This window comes from Thermomyces dupontii (genome assembly GCF_041956625.1).
Source record: "Thermomyces dupontii strain NRRL 2155 unplaced genomic scaffold VTN31scaffold_1, whole genome shotgun sequence".
NCBI classification, from domain to species: Eukaryota; Fungi; Ascomycota; class Eurotiomycetes; order Eurotiales; family Trichocomaceae; genus Thermomyces; species Thermomyces dupontii.
In genome coordinates this window covers 4,359,111-4,380,772 of record NW_027192307.1, presented here as the reverse complement: position 1 = coordinate 4,380,772, position 21,662 = coordinate 4,359,111, and the positions used below count along the sequence as shown (strand labels likewise).

The window sequence follows — 21,662 nt, the reverse complement described above, 5'->3', positions numbered from 1 at the left end:
AATCGCTGAATGCATCAACGTGGAAAAGGATCCGGATCAGATCGAACGGAGAGAAATCCTCCTGGTGCATGAACTGCAGTATCCTACGGGCCTTCAACGCATCATTTCGTTCCCTAGTATCCTGAATTTCCTCAATTCTGGAACGCGTGGGCTTTCCTCCATTTCCGGTTGCCTGTCTCAACGGCGACCTATCAAACCTGGCAATGGACGGTTCTGGCTACAGATCAGAAGAAGTAGGCCCAGTAGACTGATATTACAGACGGATCAGAAATTTCGAAAAGATCAATGGAGAAGAACGAGTTTTTCCTTTTCCACAGGCAAAAAGGTGAAATGAGGGAGGGTTTTTGGAGGAGCTGTGGAAGCACGCGCTAAAAAAGTGGGCGTTGGGACGCGTGGAGCACGTGTATCGTGTGGAAATAGATTTGGCGTGAAGAATCTCGGAAAAAACTTGCTCCGGAACGTAAGAAATACGAAAATTACGGACCTTGTCAGCTGTCACATGAAAACCAATATATAGCCTAAAACAGTCTAGCGTAGTCCCACAATGCACCATTCCAAATTGGGAATTGTCAGGATCTTCCAAGAGTCTTTCCAGCTGGCAGAACGCCCTGAGATGGTGTTGTCATAACCGACATACACGATGGACTGGGATCGCGGGCGAAGGTTCGTACTCACTTTAATGTTCTACGTTTTACCGCCGCTGTGCTCTAACGGGATCCTTGGCTTTCCAGGTACGAGGGAAGAAGAGGGGGTGAAAGCTACCGGCCTTCGGAACGGTCACGATCGCGATCTCGTCCTCCTCGGCGTCCCTGGTCCCCACGCAACCGTTCTCCTTGGCCAGCTCCGGATTGCTGGGCGCCACGTGGGAGTCGCCATGGCGGGCGGTATCGAAGTCGATCTCCATACGGTTCGCGGCGCTCATCGCGCAGCCCATACCGTTCATATCGACGACCGCGTTCTCCTGTAGGATCCATTTCACCACCGCGGCGAGGGCGACCAAGTTCCCCTGCGCGATCTCCCGTGCGATCCCCTGGGAGATTGTCACGGCGGTCCAGATCTCCTCCTTACAACAGCAGATACCGATCTCCGGATCGTCGGTTCTCCCGCGAGTCATCTCGACGGAGGTATGCGTCTAGGTCTCCTCGACGACAATACTCCCCTCCCCGTGGCAGATATCGCGGAGGTTCGCCACCGTCCAGATCGACGCCGCCTCGAGATCGCGGCTCTCCCGGTGGCTCCACGGTGCGATCGAGAAGTCCACCACCTCGATACGATAGTTACTCCAGATACAATTTCGACACCGGCGCGCGGAGAAATGCTACGTCACCACCTAAACAAGCTCCCGCGAATCACGATTCTACGACGACATCACGACGATCGTCGCCGCCGTCCAGACCTCGCAGTCGGTCACCTCACAATCGAACTCCACTTTCTCAAGGAGAGAATCGGCCGGCAACCAGCGCGGCACGTACGGATGCTTCTTCGCGAGGTCCCTTATCCCCCTTTCCGGACGGGGCCAAAGCGTCTCCTTCCAGTGACAAGGAGCACGTTGATGGAGCACGGCGAGCAGATTCTAAGACTCGTAGTCATGCATCTTCGCCGCAAGGACCGCGCGATCGATCCGAATCCCAGAGCGCACCCGGACCAACCAATGAGCGGCGGTCACAGGACAGCGGTTCACCGGCGACGATATCTGCAGCCAATCGGACTTCGAGCATGTCGCTTCTCTCGGCGCCGACGCGACCACGGGGAGCTGGTCCTCCTCGACGTGATTTCGCATGGGGAGGCAACCCACCTGGACGCCGGGGGCCACCAAGCCATCTCACTCCACCCACAGGGCCACGCGGGGGATTCTCACCAGCACCGTCTGGACCGGAGTCGCATCGAGGGCCGTCGACGTATCACCGGCAAGGTTCTGGACCGCCGACGCCTCATTTTCGCAGCCCACGGACGAATCACCTCGCGGGCCTGCCGGCAATCGTTCCCGGTGGTAAACCCCTGCCGTCAGTGTTGGACCCGACGATGGAGAAGCGACTTGCGCAATTGAAGGCAGACGAAGAAAAGCTGCTCGACCAGTATATGGAGAAGCAGCGCGCGAAACGATTAGGACTGAGGGATTGGGATCGATTGCAACAAGAAAGCAGTCTGGCCGCCCTCCGAAGCGAGCTGGCGGAAAGTCATCTTCAGAAGATGACGGATGGAGATGGACTCGAAGGGGCTACTGCCTTTTGATTGTGGACGATATCCGGGACAAAATCCCATGGTTAGCCATGTCACGCATTACTGTATGTACGAGTAGATACCAGGAATCATGAATTGCTCGGTAAAGAACGTAAGCTTTCATGTTGGGTAGTAATGATAGAAAGCGCAATTTCCAATGCTTGTCGATCTTTTTTTTTTTGCCATGGTGAGGGTTTGAGTTTGGCTTTCCTTAGGGCCGAGTCTAGGGCCTTTTGGGCCAAATTTTAGTGAGAGCCACCGCCCGGCAAGGCTGCGTGTCAACATTTCCCTCCACGGGAGATAAAAACACATTCAAACATTACCAGACATTCCTTCAGAATCACTCCTTTTTCTCTGGCTTTTCAATCCCTCGAACCAATCCGATTCCTCTCGCCTTAGCAATCGACCCAGAGAGCGCGTCGGCAGCAGACAAAATTCATACTCAATCACCATGAATATCTTCAGGATTCTCGGTAGGTCATCGCGTGCGCATCGCAACCGAGTTGAACGGCGAAGAACTGACAACGCGGGTGCTGCCTGTTATAGGAGACCTCTCCCACCTGGTCTCGATAGGGATTCTCCTCCGGAAAATGAAATCGTCGAGTGTTCGTAACCTCCCAACCATCCCAGATCGTTGTGCGCACGCTCGTTCTGACTCGACCCTTCGAAAAATAACAGAGCTGTTCCGGGTTATCATTCAAGACGCAATTCCTGTACTTGGTGGTCTTTGTGACGCGATACCTAGGTCGGTGGTCCCTCCTCGAGACGAAGACGAATTGCGAAACTCATTCTTCGATTCCCGGCATCTAGATCTCTTCACCACGTTCACGGTCTCGTTGTACAACACCACGTTCAAGATCCTCTTCATCTCCTTCTCCGCGTATACGATCTACCTCATGCTGCACGAGTACAAGCCGACAAACGACCCGAAGTTGGACACGTTCAAGGTACAATATCTTTTCGGCTTCAGCGCGGTGTTGGCCATTCTCTTCCCGGAGCGTTACACGGTGCTCGAAGTGAGTTTTCCTTTTTCTTTCCTGGCGAGATATATATGTTCTTGGGGTGGAAAGCAGTACGATTCTGACGGGATTGGTCCAGATTCTCTGGTCATTCTCCATCTGGCTCGAATCTGTCGCCATCCTGCCGCAGCTGTTCATGCTCCAGCGTACCGGCGAAGCGGAGACCATCACGACGCACTACCTCTTTGCGCTGGGTCTGTACCGAGCCCTGTACATCCCAAATTGGATCTACCGATACTTTGCGGAAGGGTGGTTTCATCCGGTGCCCATCGTCGCGGGGATTCTGCAGACGTTGCTGTACTCGGATTTCTTCTACATCTACTACACCAAGTATGTCACCGGGAAAGTACATGCCTTTCCGACTCGGTTTGTTGGATCATTCCCATCGCTGACTGTTGTTCTCCACGTGTCAGGGTCTTGCAAGGAAAAAAGTTCACCTTGCCTGTATAATCATAATGACATCCCGGCCCGTCGATATCGCTCAGGCTGTTGGTCTTGCCTTCCCTCTGCTGCTCTCGGACGGTGTGATGACGATGCGTGGACGAGTCAATCAACATATATAATCGATTTTCCCTTGGATGTCGCTCCAGAAGGGGATAGTGTAACACTATACATTGCTAACGAAACGCACTTAATGAACCAAATCGGTGTGATGAGCCATGACAAGGGAAACTTGGGCCTAGTTCTTGTTGGAACAGCGTATGCCACTGAAGCACCTGTAGATCCAGTGGCTTGCTTGAATGGGTGTAAAATCCAGGCTTGTTATTCTCCAATATGCTCATGAGGGTTCCAGATTTCAGAGACATGCACTGCATACAATGTTGGCGGTTTGACACATCCCTCCTAGCCACCCGGTCGAGCAAAATTGCACGTCATCAGCTAAGTATCGGGTTGGAGGAATTGCCATGTAGCTTGAATGACATGAGAAAACAGGAATGAGCAGGAAGTAAAATAATCTGCAGTTTGATGAACTCCATCAGTGTACAGTACTAAAGGATCACGGAGCAGTAGTTGAAGGTGAGTACGAATCTGAAGCAAATCCCTCATACAATTAAACGGCCTCACCTAGCAAATCGACAATCTCCCTGAGACAGATGATTTAGATGAGCTCATGTGGCAGTTAGTCGAGCTCATCTCACTGCTAGATGAGTTCATCTGTCAACAATTTGAATGACTACGATTTATGAAGGTAGTAGGTCGCCTAACCCAGATAAGCTCACCTGAACCACGTGATTCAGATGAGTTCGCCCGGTTGAACGAGCCCAAGCCAGACAAAGCTTCCTTTAAATAGGTGAGCTCATTTAGCAGTCAGACAGGTCCACTAGCATTCAGGCAAACTCATCAGATGAGCCTATCCGCTGATCAAGAGAGTTCATCTAGCAGATACATAGTACTATTATTATATTATGCAGTCAGACAGGTTAGTCAGACAAGCTCATCTAGCAATTTGACGAGTTTGACTGCCGCCAAGAGAGCTCATCTGAATCACGTGATTCAACGGAGCACAGCTGGCTGTCAGATGAGCTCACCGAGCAGTGAGGCTACTAGACGTGCCCTAATCCTCGGAAGACGCAGAATGGAGCGATCTATGCAGCTATCTCAACAGATCTAGGAGACATCTCAAAGAGAGAAAGCCCCTGAATGTGTGGGCTGCACTATCTGCAGTTCATCTAGCAAAGAGACAACGTATGTAGGTAGAGGCAAATTCAGCATTTCAGTGAGGTCCAGCTCATCTAACCGCTAGGTCATCTGTGTCCTGGTCGTCCAACTGTCAGACCAGCTCATCTAACTAGATCACGTGATGTCAGCTGAGCTACGAACTGCCGAATCTCCATGCCATGCCAGATGCCATCATGCCAGATGAGCTCAACTAACGCCTTAGGGTACGGAGTACGGAGTAGATAGTAGTATGTAGTAGGCCTAATGCCAAACCAGCTCAGGCAATATCTGACAGGCGCCTTACTGCAGGATGAGTTTGCCTCACTGCCAAACGAGCTCTAGATGAACTCATTTACCTACTCTCTGTTTAGTTAATGTGAGCTTGTCTGATTGAACGAGAAGCATGCCTGACGGAGAGGGAGATTGACTTGCCCGACTGCCAAGTACCAACAGAATCGCCTTTGCTGCCTGGAAGAACTCAAGAGAGCTTATCTGAATCACGTGATTCAGATCAGCTCTTCCTACCGCTACATGAGCTCGTCTGACTGTTAGGTCACTTAGAGGTGCCTGTTGGAGGAGCTCACCTGGCGGTTGGATGAGCTGGGCTGAAGCACGTGATTCAGATGATCTCTCTCTCCATCCCTAGTTCTGATTGGTGCTATTCCGTACTCGTAGTACATACAGTTTCTGTATGTACCTGACAGGGTTTTGGGCCGCTGCGAGGGCATCGCCATTAGTTATGATGTCACACATATTGGGTGACCTCACCTGACTCTTGAAGACGCCCTGGCCTTCTTCCGAGCCATTTCGTGGACAGACCTTACTCAGTACTCCTACTCATACAATCTCTCAGACAGTAAATACCAGGTACTCCCTCCTGACTACTCCGTACTCGTACGTGGTACGTGCGTGTATCCCGAGTCTCCCAAGTCTCTCTCAATCCAATCAAGCTTTATAATGACGGCGGGAACCTGGACATCATAACATAGAACGGAAAAAGACCAGATTGTAGCTCCTGATACGGTAACCCCACAAGGACAGTCTAGCACCCTCAATCGAGCTTATATCATGAAGCCCTTTTATACCTCGGAAAACTCACACCACATGAACAGCCGAAGCTAAACTGTTTTACAGCTTAGCGACTGGGAATGGTAAACACTGAAAAAGGACAAGAGAAAATCCCGTGAAAAACAGAGGGCGTGATAAACACCGCCGTCCTAGTTAGTATATCCGTTGTATCGCTGGGAAGTAGGGGTAGCGGAGATATACGAGTAGTGGCTCTGAGCAGTCATGGGTCGGAGAGTCGTGTCCATCATGGGCGACGGCGGTACGGAAGGGCCACTGCTCAGTGCTCTGACCGAGGCGGAATCGTAGCCTCTCGAGGACGTTGCGGTTGCGTGGTGGTAGCTAGCGCCCTGAAGTTGCGGGGCGCTGTGGGACGCGTCGCTCCAGGTGACTCCCGGCAAGTCTTGCTGGTGGTGTGGCCGCTCCGATTGCATCGAGCTGCGCCCATAGTTCACCTCGTAAGACGGCGAGAAGGGCTTGTTGTCGAGGTAGGGTGCACTCTTCTGCGAGTTGGAAGGGCTGCTCCCTCGACGAACTTGGCATGTTGGACAGATCTTGACGAAGCGCGAGATAAGCTCCTTGGGTACCCTAGACGTGAAATTTCGATCCCCGGATGGTCAACTACAAGGCCCAGCAGCGGTGTGAACGGACTTCACCTGAGATTCCTTACCAGGAGTAGGTCTGTCGGACTTGGGCCGATGTCTTGTCTCGCCCTCCATGGTTACATTGTTGATGGGCCTTGGTAAGTATCTTGAACAACTTCTCCCGAACTGCGACTGGTTTGCCCTCGTGGCAAATCAGTTTTCTGCCCTAAATGGTCTGTATCAGACACGTTCTTCCTCATCAGAACCGAGAAGGACATACATCGGGAGCTCTGCTATCCTCCGGTTCGAGCTTGAACATCTTCTTCACCCAGAACCTAATCATCATTCAGCATTCGCAATGCATACATGTATGTCCGAGACTAGAGCTTACCGGAACTGAGCGGACTCCACTGCGGTACCTTTTGGGTCCAGGAGAACGGTCCTGATGTTCCGGGCCCTCTTCGCACTGATCAATGCCTTGTCCTGCTTTTTGGAGGAGAGGTCGTTCACATAGCTGTCCACACCGATCCTGTCAGTGAAATCAATAAATTGCCGCCGGAGAGGGACCACAACCTCTTGATCAAGAGATCGAAATCGTGCACATTTGGAAACCCTTCCAGTGGCGGTGAGATAGGCTCTGAGAGTGCAGTGTCCTCATTGTAAGACTCCTGGCTCTCAATCTCCGCTTTGCAAGAGGTCAGCCTCATCACAAGGGAAATCGATGGCGGAAACGGGCTTACATCGCTGGTACCGAAATGGGTCGTGAACAAATGGCGGCTGATACATGGGCGACGTTGTTCCCAGCGCTGAGCGGATATCGGCACCCTGGATTCCGGCCACATCTTGCTTTCCATAGCCTGCAGCGTACTGGGGTGCCAAGGGGCCAAAAGAATGATGCAGCACGCCGTACGTAGTAGTGTAATAGAGAATATCATGTGCCGGTCGAGTGTCATAGCAGCTCGCCATGGTAATCTGCTGATTGGAAGTGTAGGGATGCTCGTGGTGTGAGTTACGACGGGAATAATCATTCATAATGATATCTCGATGTCACGGGAGGAATAATGGCGCCCGATCACAGAAAAGCTCGATGGAACGAAAGCGGGGGAATCACACGAAGAATCACTGATTGTGACCAGGGATTCGGCCGAACTTGGAATGCAATATGTTCTAAACAAAACGAAAGACCAACAAGCTTGCCAACAGCAGTTGTGAAACGCGAAGGTCCAGTTGAAAGCTGGACCTTCAGCCTTGGAAGTCGACCTGCTGATTCGCGGGAGGAAGAACGAGCAACACAGCAATGTAGCCCTAAAGGTAGACAGCACAACAGAAATGGAAAAAAAAAAAAAAGAAAGATATATCCGTACACAGAATCAACGGGCCACGGATCCAGGGACGTTCATTGCGATAAATAGGAGACTAGATGATTACACAGCTGGATCGAACTGCCACGCAATTCGCAAAAAATGGAAGAATGGGCTATGTTCGGTGAAGCGCTGTCGGACCGGAGCCGGGTTGTAACATGCAGCAGACAACAAGGGACTTCGTTGGGGGGGGGGGGGGGAGGGGAGAGAGAACCGGTGGGTCACTGAATGAAAGAAGTCGAAATCATCTGTTAGAAGGTTCTATTTTCCAGAGCTGTCAAGTCGGTTCTGTAAGGTACGGTGTATACTACGCATACACCGCATAGCTTCCTGGCTTCTCACCCAAGCAGAGGTTGGGGCGAAGCTAGCGAACGGAATCAAGACCGTTGATGGCTTGGACACGACCTCCATGCTAGAAACTGTGATGCAGGGCGGAAGCAGCCTTCTATTTTGATTCCTCAATCTCCCATATCGGCGTCTGGACATTGCCATCACCGGCAGCCACCACTCTGGCCTCGGCAGATGAGGCTGGTGAAGCTCACGATGATGTGAAGTCATCGGGGCATTGCTTGTCTGTCAAGAGAAGAGCCTGCAGAGCAAAGCCTGAAGAAGATGAGGGCCAGATGTGGCTTTGATTTGTCACTGGAGAGAATGCTGCACCGGGGAAGTTTCACAGCTTGGATGCCGGGGATGTTGTCCTCGATTTGGGCATTCGCCTCAATTTCCTTTTTTTTTATTTTCAGTTGTGATTCGGTGCTTCTTCTGCTGTTAGCTGTCTAATACGCGCAGGTAGCCACCAGGACAGCGAGGGGTCAAAAAGCCAATCTGGAAAGCATGGTGGACGAGGAAAATACTTACGGCGTGAGACGATGTGGTTCATTGGAAGAGTGAGGCCGCCAGGCCGGCGCGGCGCGCGCCTTCCGGCTTGGCTCTTAGGTTAGGTTGACGCTAGTCTGGAAAGGGGAAAGTGCCAACCCTCGTGTTGTCAGGGTTCAACTTGCAAGGCTGACCAGAGAGAGCAAGCGTTTAGAAACAGCATTCTGATGGTAGGTAAGACTTTCTTACAGTCCAGACGGCTAAGGCAGGGTCCCGTACAGTACATGCTTGCTTCTTACACTACACTACCTACAGTCTTCGGCGTTAGGCCATGTCACGCCTGTCACATTCCGGTGAACTGTCTCGAAGATCGATACATCATGATGATAGTATCTTCGAACCCCTGCCGGCTCCCGAAGGATCTCAATCGTTCTCTGCGAGCGTCTCGAGAAGATCCCTGTCCCGGAGTTGTGTGACGTGGAGGCGCTGTTCTCGATCAGGAAAGGTTTGGAGGACATCGAATCCTCCGAGAAGAACAGCTGGAGCTGCTTCCCCGGGGCTTGAAGAATCGGTCTCGTCTCCTTGTGGTTTGGTAATAAAGAAAGTTGAAGTAGAATCAAAGAAAACGACTTAAACTGCTGCAACACAGGAACAAAGACTCTCTCTGCTCTCTGATTCTCACTAACTACGGAATAAAACTCCCGTCGCCGAACCTGCATGGCAGATTCCTTGGTGATAGGATGGAATGGATTGCTATCTGATAAAGCTTGTGGAAGAGAGAGGCTGAAGAAGATGGGGCAGCAGCATGGTCTCTGAGCCCCAGACGTATCTGACACCCACGCCGATCTGGCGGCGATTCGAGAAGCCAGTGTGTGGTCAGTAAAAGGGCCCAGTGCAGGCCCGCGGAGACGGATGGTATTGACTGACGAACTATCAAGGCTAATGGTTCGCCCAAGCATCGGGGATATGTAGGTCGAGCCTCTCTTCCGCTTCACTCTGGCCACGCGGCTGGGATGAAGTCGGAGCTACTACCCAGCCTCCTGAGAAGAGAAGCAGCAGCATCAGCACCAACACGTGCAAACTGTTGATTCAGAGCTATCCATCACAACACCACTCCAACGACTTTTTGTTCTCCAGTGCTGTCACTCGACTTGCAGTCCCTAATGCTCCGAATGGTTCATACCAAGTTGTCAACAAAACAATTAGCCACTCCTTTATGACGACCCTGCCTCGACGTCTGACTCAATTGGCCGCCAATTTTTTGATTTTTTGGAACTTTATGCACCAGAACTCTCGAAGCTCCCAAGGACAGTTCGTTCTCGACTCACGATGACTCTAGATGTAAGTTCCCGGGGGAAGCAGCCGACGTGCCGTTTCCATAGGGCATGTCCGTTTTGGTCAGCGGATACTTTCGTCAGGCTGCAGAGTCTCCGATTCGCCTCGGAGTGCTTGATCGTCATTGCCATTGTTCAGTACAATTTACAAATCACTGCTGATCATCTGCAGCATCGGTTTCCTTTGCTTTTCTGCAGACAAGAGACCCGCTGCCGGCTGCCATTCGATCCGCAGATGACAACCAAGAAAAAAAAAAAAAGAAAAAAACCCAAACGTGCCTATGAAGCCCAGAACACCGGACACGCCAAGCGATTCGACCTATTAATTCAATTTATCCAATATTGCACATCATCTCCAGGTGGGCTCCCCACCCTGCTCTGTCACGATTCACGACTGAACGGCTATAATATCCAGCTAATCTCCACGAATGGCCTTCTTTGGCGGCGGACATAACAGACAAGAACTCGTTCTGCTTGATCCAATTAGCCCAGAGCTTTTTTTCGGACATTCCGGACCACCACGAGTCCGTTGGTGCGTTCCGTACAGACGGTTCCCTCAGTCATCTATCTATTCCCCATTATCGTCAACGATTCAATACATAGCCTCGAGTTCTGGCATTTTTAATTCATTAGCTTCGAGACTCCTGTTCGAGACGACACCAACGTCAGCACTGTAGTTATGCAGCATGAGAGGTTAAAGTCGGTCCTTGTCCAAACAAAGAAACTCAACAAAGGAACGAAAAATTAACCGAGCTTGGCTGGACCGCTCGGCTGCAGCGTACACTCTTTTGTCGATCTGTCCATGTTTCCCCGTTATTTGATGTTCGTGATTGAATAACTGAACTCCCGGAGCATATTGGGGTAGGTTTATACTCTACAGCACCTATTATTCAAATCGCCTCAGCGTATTCAACTTGCGTGGCAGGCGAGCACTTCATTCAAGACTGCCACCAACCCCCCTTTTCTCCTCCTTCCCTCCCACCCCAAATCACGCCCTAATAGTTAAAGACTACTTAGTACTTACAGAGTACTGATCTCCCGAAATTTGTGACCCTTTCTGATCCTCTTGTACCTAAATTACCTGCGATTGTGCCCTAAAAGGTACCCGCAGCTAGCTGGCTGGGTCTGTTCCCACCAGCTCTAACTAATATCGAATACCTACTCCATACTATGTACCCAAATGCATGAGGCCGTCAGTCAAAAGCGGCCGGCGACCTTCGAGCTGCATTATCCAGTTTTGATCAAAAAACCATCATAGCCTATCTACGTCGGCTACAACATAGGTATAGTATTTCCTCGAGCATGAGTAACGATTCCCACTGATTGAACAGGACGTAGTACTTGATAGGGTGACATAAATAATAATATGGACCACAACCGTTGTGACCCAGCCACCACCGGTATAGAAGCAGTAATGAAATGATAATGATACATACGTAGGGCTGGGTGGCCGACCCCGTTGGTGTTGCGACATCTCTTTGAGATCATCATCATCATCATCATCTTGACTGATATAGCGGTCTGCTCTGCAGACAATACTATCTACTACCTAGTAACTTTGAAGCATCAGGATCCAGTGCAAACAACAACAGAATGCTAGCATCACTCGGGGACCGTCAGCTGTGGCTCCATAACCCCATCCATATCGTGTAGGGACAAACCGTGCAAGAACGCATGTCGGGAGTCTCTCCATCCAGCAAGCCTACGCGAACAGCTTCGATAGTCAATGCTGATCCAATTCTGATAATACAAAATCAATCGATACACACAGTGCAAGGGATATAGTATAGGTAGTTATCTCGAAAAAACAGACACACCCAGCACTTCGCTAATCACACACATCGAAGAAAATAAAAAAAAAAAAAAAAAAAAAAAAAAAGAAAACAAACTCCTTACTCCAGATGCTCAATCACCGCATGATTTCTTGGTAGATCAAATCTGCGCTTGAGTCAGCATACCGTGAACTGAAACGAAATTCAAAAAACCTACATTTGAGCTGCTCCTTGCTCAGGTTGTCCTTGTTCTTGTCAAAGTCAAAGAACTCCTCCGGAATCGGATCCGCAGTCGGCTCGTCGTCCGGGTCATGGTACGGCTCCAGATACGGATGGCGCAGTGCCTCCTCCACCGTGATGCGCTTCGCGGGGTTAAACGCCAGCAGCTTCTCCAGCAGGTCCAGCGCGAGCTCATTGCTTTTGGGAAAGAGCACCTTGAAGGGGATCTTCTTCTTGAACGGTAATGATCGAATGTACTCGCGAGCCCGGCGCGACTTGATCCCATAGTAATCCTCCATGGTCGGTGTTCCCAGAACATCCAGAATCAGCGTCAATTGATGATGATCTGGCAACGTTAGTCCTACCCAGTCGGCTTTGGGATAAACTCCTTACAATCCTTTCCAGGGAACAGAGGCTTCCCGCTCAGCATCTCCGCCAGGATACAGCCGACACTCCAGATGTCAATGGCCTTGGTGTACTCCTTGAACGTCAACATGATCTCGGGCGCACGATACCACCGCGTGGCCACGTATTCCGTCATGAAACCCGAATTGTCGTCCGTCGAGGCCGCCGACCGGGCCAGTCCAAAGTCACAGACCTTGAGGTCGCAGTTGGCATTGAGTAGCAGGTTCGACGGCTTCAGGTCTCTGTGAAGGACGTTTGCCGAGTGCATCGCTTTGAGGGCCCGCAGGGTCTGATAGATGAAGTATTGGCAGTGGTCATCCGACAGGTCTTGCGTTCGGATTACCCGATGCATGTCGGTTTCCATCAATTCCTACAAACGATGAATATCCAGCAAGCACACTACTATCGATGGGAGCACTGACCTGAATGAGATACACTTCTGTAAAGGACTCGTAGCTACGAGGCTTCTGGATATCCAGGATCGAAATGATATTCTCGTGGTTGAAGTAGCGCAGCAACTTCATTTCCCGCAGGGTGCGCAAGCAGAACATGGAGTGGTCGAACGGGGTGATCTTCTTGATCGCGACCCGTTGGCCCGAGGGCTTATGAATGGCGGAGCAGACGACGCCATAGGCGCCCTCTCCGATGATGTCCTGGATCTCATACTGATCGGAGACATTGAAAGAGATTTTTCTCGAACCTCCTTGCGGAGGTTGATTTTGCACCATCTTCGCTCTGTAGATGGAATGTGGACACGTTAGCCGTGGATGATCAGAGGGCGTGGAGGAGAGAAACGAGAACAAAGGGACAAAAGCAAGTCGTCAATCCAGACAAGGAAGCAACACACCACCTGACCGCACTGCGAAGGAAGGCAGGAGCTCACCAGATGTGCCGAGTCACGTCTTTCCTCTTTGGAGAAATAAAATAAAAGATAAAATAAAAAATAAAAAAGAATAATGATTGTCAAGGATCAAAGACTTCCAACTGCGCACCGCGCTTTAGCGTCCTCGCGAGCTTGCAGATCCGCGATCGAATCAAAAGAGGCTGGTCACAGAGAATCCCGGCTCTAGAGATCATATGCACACAGAGTCGCGTTAGCAGAATTGTTCTGAACTGCGGGGGGAGGGGGGCATTGTTGGGCAGTGATTCGAATCCTGCCGATTGCTCAGGGGACAGCGTACAGAGCTAGGACTGAATAGTAGGTAGGTAGGTACTTGGATAGCCTAATCTCTCCAGAGCAGGCTACTCACCATGCGATGACTGCAGAATAATAATCGGCGATCATATCAGCAAGGTCAAATCCCAGGCTTAAGAATGTGGCTGTTGGCTCTGCTTAGGGACTCAAAAGATGCACCGGAAGTCTGGAGATGCTCTCAATCAAGTCACGGACAGGTGGGGCAGGTACGAGGGGGATGAGACGGAAGGAACCAGAGCGGCCAAAGAGAAGGAGGACTCTGGGTTCACCAATGGGAATGGTACAGATGATTATGTCATCACCAGAAGCCCGTTTCTGGATTCTGACCCTTTACCCTCAGAGGACGGCGGCATGAGACTTCCTCCAACTCGACCAAGAACAGCCCAAGTACTTACCTATGTAAGTACCTACCTTATGTAGATCGGCAGTGTTGGAGCAGTAAGTAGGATCCCATAATGGAAACGACAATATGACAGTGGTTTGACTCCATACTCCTTACGTTTCCTACTACAGAGGTTACCTACTTTCTGATACTAGACTACAGGAGGCTGAGGGGGCAGGTACTAATTCCAGCACTCTGCCGCTTCCTGAAACCCTGTTGAGACTGCCTGAGACTTTGGTTAACGAAGGTGGATGGCTCAAAGATCATCGGCAGCGGGAACAACCGTGGCTCTAGACTCTGCCGATGGCTGCATACAAACTGTATCCATGGATGATGGATGGATGAAGGCGTGGCCGTTCCGAGTCCCGAGTCCCGCTGCAGATGGCACCATACATTACCTAGCTGATAGGATACAGTAGTTACATGGTCCAGAGACAGCAGTGGCCGTATGTATGAGAGAAGAAAAAAACTCAAAGTATGCATTCCATTCCGATCAAGCTGATGAAACTCGTTTTGTCAGTGTTCTCGCAGTCGGCATCCATAACTCTCTTCAGTGTCTTCGAGACTGAGTGACAAAGTGACAATATAATCAATGATACATACCAGACCGCCTCGTATCCGCCAATAACAGGCAATTCCGCACGGCATCGGTGGGTCACACTCAGACACCATGCATCGGCCATCGGAACAACGGAAAAAGGATTCCTCCGCAGGTTTGTTTGGTTCCAGTCCGTCGTCTACACCTGCAGTAGATAGATGGGGTGTGCAGTACGAAACAAGACCAGAGGGAAGGAGCAATAAGTTGTAGATACCTAGAGGTATGGACCTTCCGTGCTACAGTACAAGAGAGCACTACAACAGCATGGAGAAATCAAGAACAATCCATTCAAAACTATAGAATCATCACGCACAGCATTCCCACCTTCTATACTATATCAACGTCGTCATTGGATTACCTGGAGAGATCATGATTAGTCCTGCATCCCCTCGATGATCAAAATTGGTCTTACCTTTTCCCGCAGCATCCCAATCCACTGCGGCAGACTGACACTCTGGTCCGCCCGGTCCTCCACCAGCATCGACTGCGCCCATAACCGCAGGCCCGGCTCGCCATCCTCCTTGACCACGTACAGCTGCGGCGAGTAGATGCTGCCCACGCCTCGAGATCGGTGGTCTCGACTCTTCTGAATGACCGCCCGCACGCGCTCGCTAAAGTCATTTTCCAACTCAGGAAGGAAATGCTTGCCCACGCGTAGCTGGCTCCTGTCCGGCACGCCGAACACGTCCAGCAGCAGCTGCGGCACCGCATCCCTTCCCACCCAAAGGAACTGCGTCTGCCCATCATCGATCAGGTAGAGACCGTAGGACTCCATGCGCTCCGAGGACAGGTTCATCGGGGGTGGAAGAGTGATCTCTCCCGTCTGCGGGTTTGGCAGTCCAGCATCGTCGGGCATGTCATGCAGAGAGTAGAACTTGGGATAGATGTATTGGATCATCAACGGCAGCGGCAGCGTCGACAGCAGGCAGAGGGCCGCAGACCGCGAGTCCGTCGGGATCTGGGCCGACTTGCGTAGACCGAGCTGTTACAAGGGAAATATATCAGCCATCCGGATCAAAGTGAAAGTTCCCGAGATGATTAAAACTCACATTCTTGGTCAAAGCAAGGAAAAGAACCGGCAAGGCGCGCAGGTTGGCCGGGAACTGGAGCCCACCACCGCCAACACTGCCACCAGCCAGTTCCTTGCGGTACGTCGACAAGAGCTCCACAATCTTCGATTGCAGTGCGTCACGGGCCGACTCCAGGCCACTGCTCAGAGCGCGCTCGACCGCCTTGTGGCTGAAGAACGTCGCGATCGCCTGCTGATCGGCCGACGCATATACGTCCGCCAAATTCTGCGTGGTGGGCAGGGCCAACGTCAGAACCCGAATTCTTCGCTCTCCATTGCACGTGGTGTGGAGGACGGCCGTCTGCAGGCAGACCACAGGCTTGGTCATATTCTCCTCGATGGCAACTTCAACAACATATGCTTGGTCGCGCGGGAAGGCTGGGAATGCACAGAGATCCGTGCTTCGGTTGAAGAAGTTGCCATAGAAGGCGCTCATACGAAGGCCGGTGGTCGCTCGGACACGCAAAACCGCCTCCAGGCCAATCTCAGCCGAGAGATAGTCGGAGAACTCCCGGGCGAACTTGATGGCGTCCTCGGTGCGGGCGGCGTTCCAGCCAGGGTAGTAGTAGGTCTGTCCACCCGTGTACCGCGGCAGGTTGCTCAGAGAGGCCACATCTTGGTACTGCGACGAGAACAGGAACATATCCACCGACACCTGCGCCTTGGAGCATTCAACAGCAAAGCTCTTGTAGAAGCTGTTGGCCGTCTGCAGGAGACTGTTCTCCTTGCTGGTGCCCAGAACTTTCTTGTCCTCCCGTGGCGTTAAATGGCCATGGCCCACGTTGGGAAGCGAAGACGTCAACACAGTCAGCTTCCCCCCCACATGGGAAATCAGCTTGTAGCCGGCCCGCAATGCCGATCCCATCGCGCAGCCGCCATTCTGCGTGTTCTGGAACATATCCTGCAGCTTGTCCAAGAAGCGTTCGATATTCTCCCGGCATTCACTCAACGTCACCAAGAGATCGCCCGGGATGGGCAGGAACGGCTCGTCGAGATCACTGACCACGAGCATCTTCGGATCGTTATTCTCTGATCCGTCGCGCGGGATCGTGAAGTAATGCAGACTCGAGTCCACAGCCAGGAAGCCAAGTCGAGTCCGTCGATCCGCATTCGGGATGCGGTCAAGGCTCTCCTTGATGCATCGGGCTGCCGTGGCCAGCAACCCGTTCGTAACCGAGGCGTAGCTAACATCCATCAAGAACAGATATACCAGCGGCTGCGGCGGTCGCACCATGTATTCTTGAGGGGCGACAAATTCCACGACGGAGTAATTGAGTTCCGGACGCTGTGACCGGTCTGCCGGTCTCTGGACGGTGCTGTCCCAATCAAACGCTTGCGGGACATCGTTTGTCAAATTGCACAGGTTACAGCGCCAACGATGACCTTGCTCGAGGAAGGTAACAAAGGGGTTGATGTAGGCGCGGCAACGTCTGCATCGTGAAATGATCTGGTCAGGAATCACGGGAACTGTATCCTCCGAGTCATGCAGCGAAGCATAGGGCTGAATGACCAGGCCGAACGGAAGCTTCGACTTCTTGAGGAGCGAGTGCGTCATCGGCACAGCATTGAGGGTGGATCGGACATATTTCGGTGGGCAGTTGGCATTTGGCGAAGGATAGACCGTGCTCTAGCTGCAAGTCAGCAAAAGATATCCAGGCGTCGTTGTGAAGAAACAAGGGGGTCCGTACATTCGGAGGCAAGATGATCGGCGGCGGCGGGTAATCTAGCTCAGCGACATTGAACGGCTGAGTCAAGAGATCTGTCGGGTAGAGCTGATTCAACTGTACAGGTCTTGGGGCCTGCTGACCCGGCTGCGCTGGCCGCGCCGGATCGGACACACCCATCTGACCAAACTGCTGCGTGACCTGTGCGACACCGGCATCGCCCGCCGCGGCGCCAAATGTCGGTGTCGGAGTTTGGTACAATGGAGGTGGAGGAACATATCCCGCGTTTGGGTCCGTCCCGTAACCATCGGGGGGGTATCCGGCCGCTGCGGCCTGCGCGGCGTACGCTGCGTAGTCACCACCGGCCTTTGGTTGCCCTCCCAGAGCCGCATTGGCGCCCGAGCCGAGCTCGAATGCTTCTCCCGCATAGGCGCGCTTCTTTTTCCCTCCGGAATGTGCGTGGCCTCCAGCCGGCGGTGGCGTACCGTAGCCCTCCGGCGGAGGATACCCTCCCTGCGGTGCGGACATGGAAGAATTGGACAATCGGATCCGTTGTTGCTCTAGCGGTCAGCGATGCGAATCGAATCTTGAACCCCTATCAGATGGGCCCGGCGGTCTTTGCTCAAACGACCACTGGATTGTGTTGTTAGTTTCGATCATTGGCAAGTTACCAAGATGCCAGATGGGCCAATGTGGGGAGGCAACAGTGGAGGGATGAACGCACTATGAAGCCGTAAGGATCACAAAGGCAACTAACCAAAGGAGTTTGCAGTCGGGGTGACCAAGCCGACGGCCCCTGTGCAGCGAAGTCGACACCGGAACAGGTCTCGAGTAAACGATGAGACGGGAGTGATGCACTTGGTCTGGGTAGAGTAGAGTGGCCTTTGCTAAACTGCCTGCGGGAAGGTCTTCGGGCCAATCATTGAGCCGGACAGCTTCTTCGTACTGGATTGATAGCTCTACACTTCGGATATTGGATAGCTGGCGCGTTCATGTTGTAATAGTAACGTTAGATAACTGTGATTTCTGATTGTTGGAATGATATTTACTCGGGTCAATTCGACTCGGCAACTTGTGGTTGCTCCATCTCAGCTTGAAGTGGAATTTTGAATGGAAGAGTAACCTTACTCTGTGAACAAGTACTCGTACTACTGGCCAAGTTCACCTCCAAATGCCAAGAGCTGCTGTGATGCATACCGCTGACATAAGCGTCTCTCACGTGATACTCCGTACACGTGACTTGAGTCGTTGAGCCCTAGGCGCACTAGACCGGATGAGGCAAGGGCTCTTCGTAGGTTCGACAAGTTTGGTTAAGGTCGTGCAGTTGCCAGGGGAACCATCGTCAGCCTTCATAACGAATCAAACAAAGAGTTTCTTGCTTCAATGGGTAACTAACTACTCGGACGGAGTCCTCCGGATACTCCTATCAGTCGCGCACTCTATATTCAACGTTCACTCGGACAAAATCGACTTTCTTTTCGAAGGGTTCCTCCGAGCTGCATTGCTATTTCTGGGTTGTTGAGAGTTGATTTCTGGTTCCTTGCCAGTCGCTTCTTGTTTTCCCGCCTCAGTCGTTCCCTGATGTTTCATTTTCTCGAGTGCGCATTCTTCTTTCTCGATTAAACTGGAGGAGATATACATTACTGTTTCCGGCGCATCAATTCCTAGGACAGTCGGCACCTTGCGCGGGACATAAGGAAATGAGTGTTCGCGTAGTTGCGCGCGTGAGGCCTCTGTTAAAATCGGAGCGCGAGCTCGATGTTATTCTTCGGACGGGCCACCCCTCACCTGACCCCGTCAAAGCTCGAAAAAGTTCCCCGAACAGCAAGACGCCAGCGGCGCTGAAAGATCGCGAAACCGTCGTTCGTATACCGAATCCCAAGAATGATGCAGAGCTATACACTTTTCAGTTCAATGCCGTGTATGGCCCGGAGACATCGCAACAGGAGCTGTTCGATGCAGAAGGTTGGTTGAGGCCTCTTCAAGTCATCGGACTGATCGTCACTGACAGCAAGCAACAGTGGCTCCCACGGTGAAGCATCTGTTCGGCGGAATCGACGTTACAATATTTGCCTATGGAGTCACCGGGACAGGCAAGACGCACACCATGCGAGGCGGTAAAAGCCTGCAGGACCGCGGTGTCATACCTCGCCTTCTGAGTGCTATCTTTCGACGGTGTCGAAAGATCGAGAAGGACACGGAGGGCGCAACCAAGGTCCAGATCCTAATGAGTTATTATGAGATATACAATGATAAAGTTTATGATCTTTTCGAACCGCCTGAGAAGCGGACCATGGCGGGACTTCCTCTGAGGGACAACGGAGGGAAAACGATAGTCGTGGGTTTGACAGAGCGACCGGTTTCGACTCTAAAAGAGTTTGAGAGCTTGTATGACCAGGGGAACATCAACCGCTCAACCGGGGCGACAAAGGTAAGAAGCGAGGGAACAGCAAGGCAAGGTAATTTACATGGCTAACGACGCCAGCTCAATGCCCACTCATCACGATCGCACGCCATATTGTCAGTGAAAGTTGCTGTTACCACGGATGACAAAACCCGCGTTAGCACAGTCTCCGCAATTGACCTGGCAGGATCGGAGGACAACCGTCGCACGGAAAACGGAAAAGAGCGTATGGTGGAATCGGCGAGTATCAACAAGAGCCTCTTTGTGTTGGCCCAATGCGTAGAAGCAATCAGCAAGAAGCAGTCTAGGATCCCATATCGGGAATCCAAGATGACGAGAATCCTTTCATTGGGTCAGAACAAGGGTATCACGTTGATGATCTTGAATCTTGCTCCTGTGCGGGCCTATCACTTGGACACTATTAGCTCACTGAATTTTGCAAACCGCACAAAGAAGATTGAAGTGCGCGAGATTGAGAATGAGCCAATGTTCAAGGGACCCGCACGGCCCGCAGCGCGGTCCGCAGGTGCTGGGTCAGCAGCCCGCCAGCCTCTGAGACCACTGGCAGCATCAGTGAATGCAAACCTCACAGCAGCTGACCCGTCCAAAGCTGAAGAGAAGAAACCGTTGACGAAAGCATTCCATGTCTATTCAGATAGGCAACCCTCACAACCACAAAGGACATCCCTCCCGCGGAGGTCATCCCTTCCGAAGCGGAAGTCAGATGCTGCAAACACTGTCGCGCGCCAAGTAAAGCCTGAGAACCACTCGGAGACCGAGAAGCCTACGTCCAAGTCGCAGGAGGGGATCTCGGAGGAGAGGATTCAGGCATTGGTCGAGAAGAAAGTTGAAGAGATCCTGGCCGCAAGGGCAAAGGAAGATTCAACGAAACGGCAGGCTCAGGTTAATGAGATCAGCGAAAAGGTCCAGCGTCGCTTGGAGATGTTGGAGAAGCGCATTGAAGGTACGGAGGACGCGCGCGCCGAAGGTCTCTCGTACCTTCTCATGGCGAAGCAACACCACGCTCGTGGCGAGGATACCTCGGCGCTCAAAATGTACCGGATGGCGCTGCCCTTCTTTCCCCGCAAAGAGAAGCTCGCCGCTAAAATCGCAGCATTGGAAGAGAAGCTGCAGAAACAGCGACAGCCGGCCGCCGAGGAGAGTGATACCGCCAGTCGCTACGACCGTGGAAGCATCCTCAGCCTCAAAAAGCGATCCAAAATTGCTCGGACTGAGTCACGAGACGACGTCGGCGATGCCGCTGATCAAGAGCCGATGCACGAGGACGATGACGAGGACGATGTCAGCACTATCTCGGTCGGCCAGAAGCGGAAGCGAGTCAGTTCTAGCGAAACTGTGATGACGGCAACAGACGAAATGGGAGTCAATGAGCAAGAACCGCCGCATTCGCCACGAACAGCTTACTTGCTCAATGTCATCAACTCCCGCGACGTCAGCCAAACCAAACTACTCAAGGGGGTCGGGGTGAAGAAGGCTGAGGCCATTGTTGACTGTCTCTGTGAGATGGACATGCAGATGAAAGATGCAGAGGAAGGGCATAAGCATCAGGTATGCAGTTTAGCGGAGTTGGGGACGTTGAAAGGCGTTGGGCCCAAGATGGTGCAGAACATGAGGAACGGAGTTGTGGTGTGATTTGATGATTGAACATGCATCTTTGCGGTGCAGGTTGGCGTGTCTGTTCGTTCTGGTTGTTGGAGTTGGCGGCATGGGTTTAACTTTCCAGTTTCGTCCTTGTACAGCGTTCAGAGTTGATTGTTCAGTCCATCATTGTCAGATTAATTCATCGGTTGTGCGTGTCTTCAACTTCTTGATCAGTTCGACTCACTTCGTACTTCGCCTTGGATTAACCCTGAGACAATCTTCTCTATATTATGC

The 21,662-nt window shown here is 51.9% G+C and overlaps 6 protein-coding genes across 6 annotated transcripts; 3 read left to right on the top strand and 3 right to left on the bottom strand.

Annotated features, from left to right (window-relative positions):
- Nucleotides 1-640: 640 nt before the first annotated feature.
- On the top strand, nucleotides 641-2,232 carry VTN31DRAFT_1661 (uncharacterized protein; the record flags this gene model as incomplete). The annotated part of the gene is made up of 2 exons (XM_069401743.1): nucleotides 641-663; nucleotides 732-2,232. 2 exons carry the CDS (start codon nucleotides 641-643, stop codon nucleotides 2,230-2,232), a joined length of 1,524 nt encoding a protein of 507 aa, XP_069264517.1.
- A 439-nt stretch (nucleotides 2,233-2,671) lies between these two features.
- VTN31DRAFT_1660 (uncharacterized protein) lies at nucleotides 2,672-3,689 on the top strand (the record flags this gene model as incomplete). The annotated part of the gene is made up of 6 exons (XM_069401742.1): nucleotides 2,672-2,693; nucleotides 2,767-2,825; nucleotides 2,899-2,965; nucleotides 3,031-3,236; nucleotides 3,319-3,569; nucleotides 3,653-3,689. The coding sequence occupies 6 exons, from the start codon at nucleotides 2,672-2,674 to the stop codon at nucleotides 3,687-3,689; spliced, it is 642 nt and encodes a 213-aa protein (XP_069264516.1).
- A 2,426-nt stretch (nucleotides 3,690-6,115) lies between these two features.
- Nucleotides 6,116-7,513, bottom strand: VTN31DRAFT_1659 (uncharacterized protein; the record flags this gene model as incomplete). Its single annotated transcript, XM_069401740.1, has 6 exons — nucleotides 6,116-6,551; nucleotides 6,634-6,773; nucleotides 6,828-6,882; nucleotides 6,939-7,061; nucleotides 7,121-7,232; nucleotides 7,288-7,513. 6 exons carry the CDS (start codon nucleotides 7,511-7,513, stop codon nucleotides 6,116-6,118), a joined length of 1,092 nt encoding a protein of 363 aa, XP_069264515.1.
- A 4,454-nt stretch (nucleotides 7,514-11,967) lies between these two features.
- VTN31DRAFT_1658 (uncharacterized protein) lies at nucleotides 11,968-13,182 on the bottom strand (the record flags this gene model as incomplete). The annotated part of the gene is made up of 4 exons (XM_069401739.1): nucleotides 11,968-11,996; nucleotides 12,048-12,395; nucleotides 12,443-12,824; nucleotides 12,877-13,182. 4 exons carry the CDS (start codon nucleotides 13,180-13,182, stop codon nucleotides 11,968-11,970), a joined length of 1,065 nt encoding a protein of 354 aa, XP_069264514.1.
- A 1,793-nt stretch (nucleotides 13,183-14,975) lies between these two features.
- Nucleotides 14,976-17,890, bottom strand: VTN31DRAFT_1657 (uncharacterized protein; the record flags this gene model as incomplete). The annotated part of the gene is made up of 4 exons (XM_069401738.1): nucleotides 14,976-14,987; nucleotides 15,042-15,611; nucleotides 15,679-17,325; nucleotides 17,387-17,890. The coding sequence occupies 4 exons, from the start codon at nucleotides 17,888-17,890 to the stop codon at nucleotides 14,976-14,978; spliced, it is 2,733 nt and encodes a 910-aa protein (XP_069264513.1).
- Nucleotides 17,891-19,062: 1,172 nt separating this feature from the next.
- On the top strand, nucleotides 19,063-21,419 carry VTN31DRAFT_1656 (uncharacterized protein; the record flags this gene model as incomplete). The annotated part of the gene is made up of 3 exons (XM_069401737.1): nucleotides 19,063-19,327; nucleotides 19,384-19,793; nucleotides 19,848-21,419. The coding sequence occupies 3 exons, from the start codon at nucleotides 19,063-19,065 to the stop codon at nucleotides 21,417-21,419; spliced, it is 2,247 nt and encodes a 748-aa protein (XP_069264512.1).
- Between the last annotated feature and the right edge of the window lie 243 nt (nucleotides 21,420-21,662).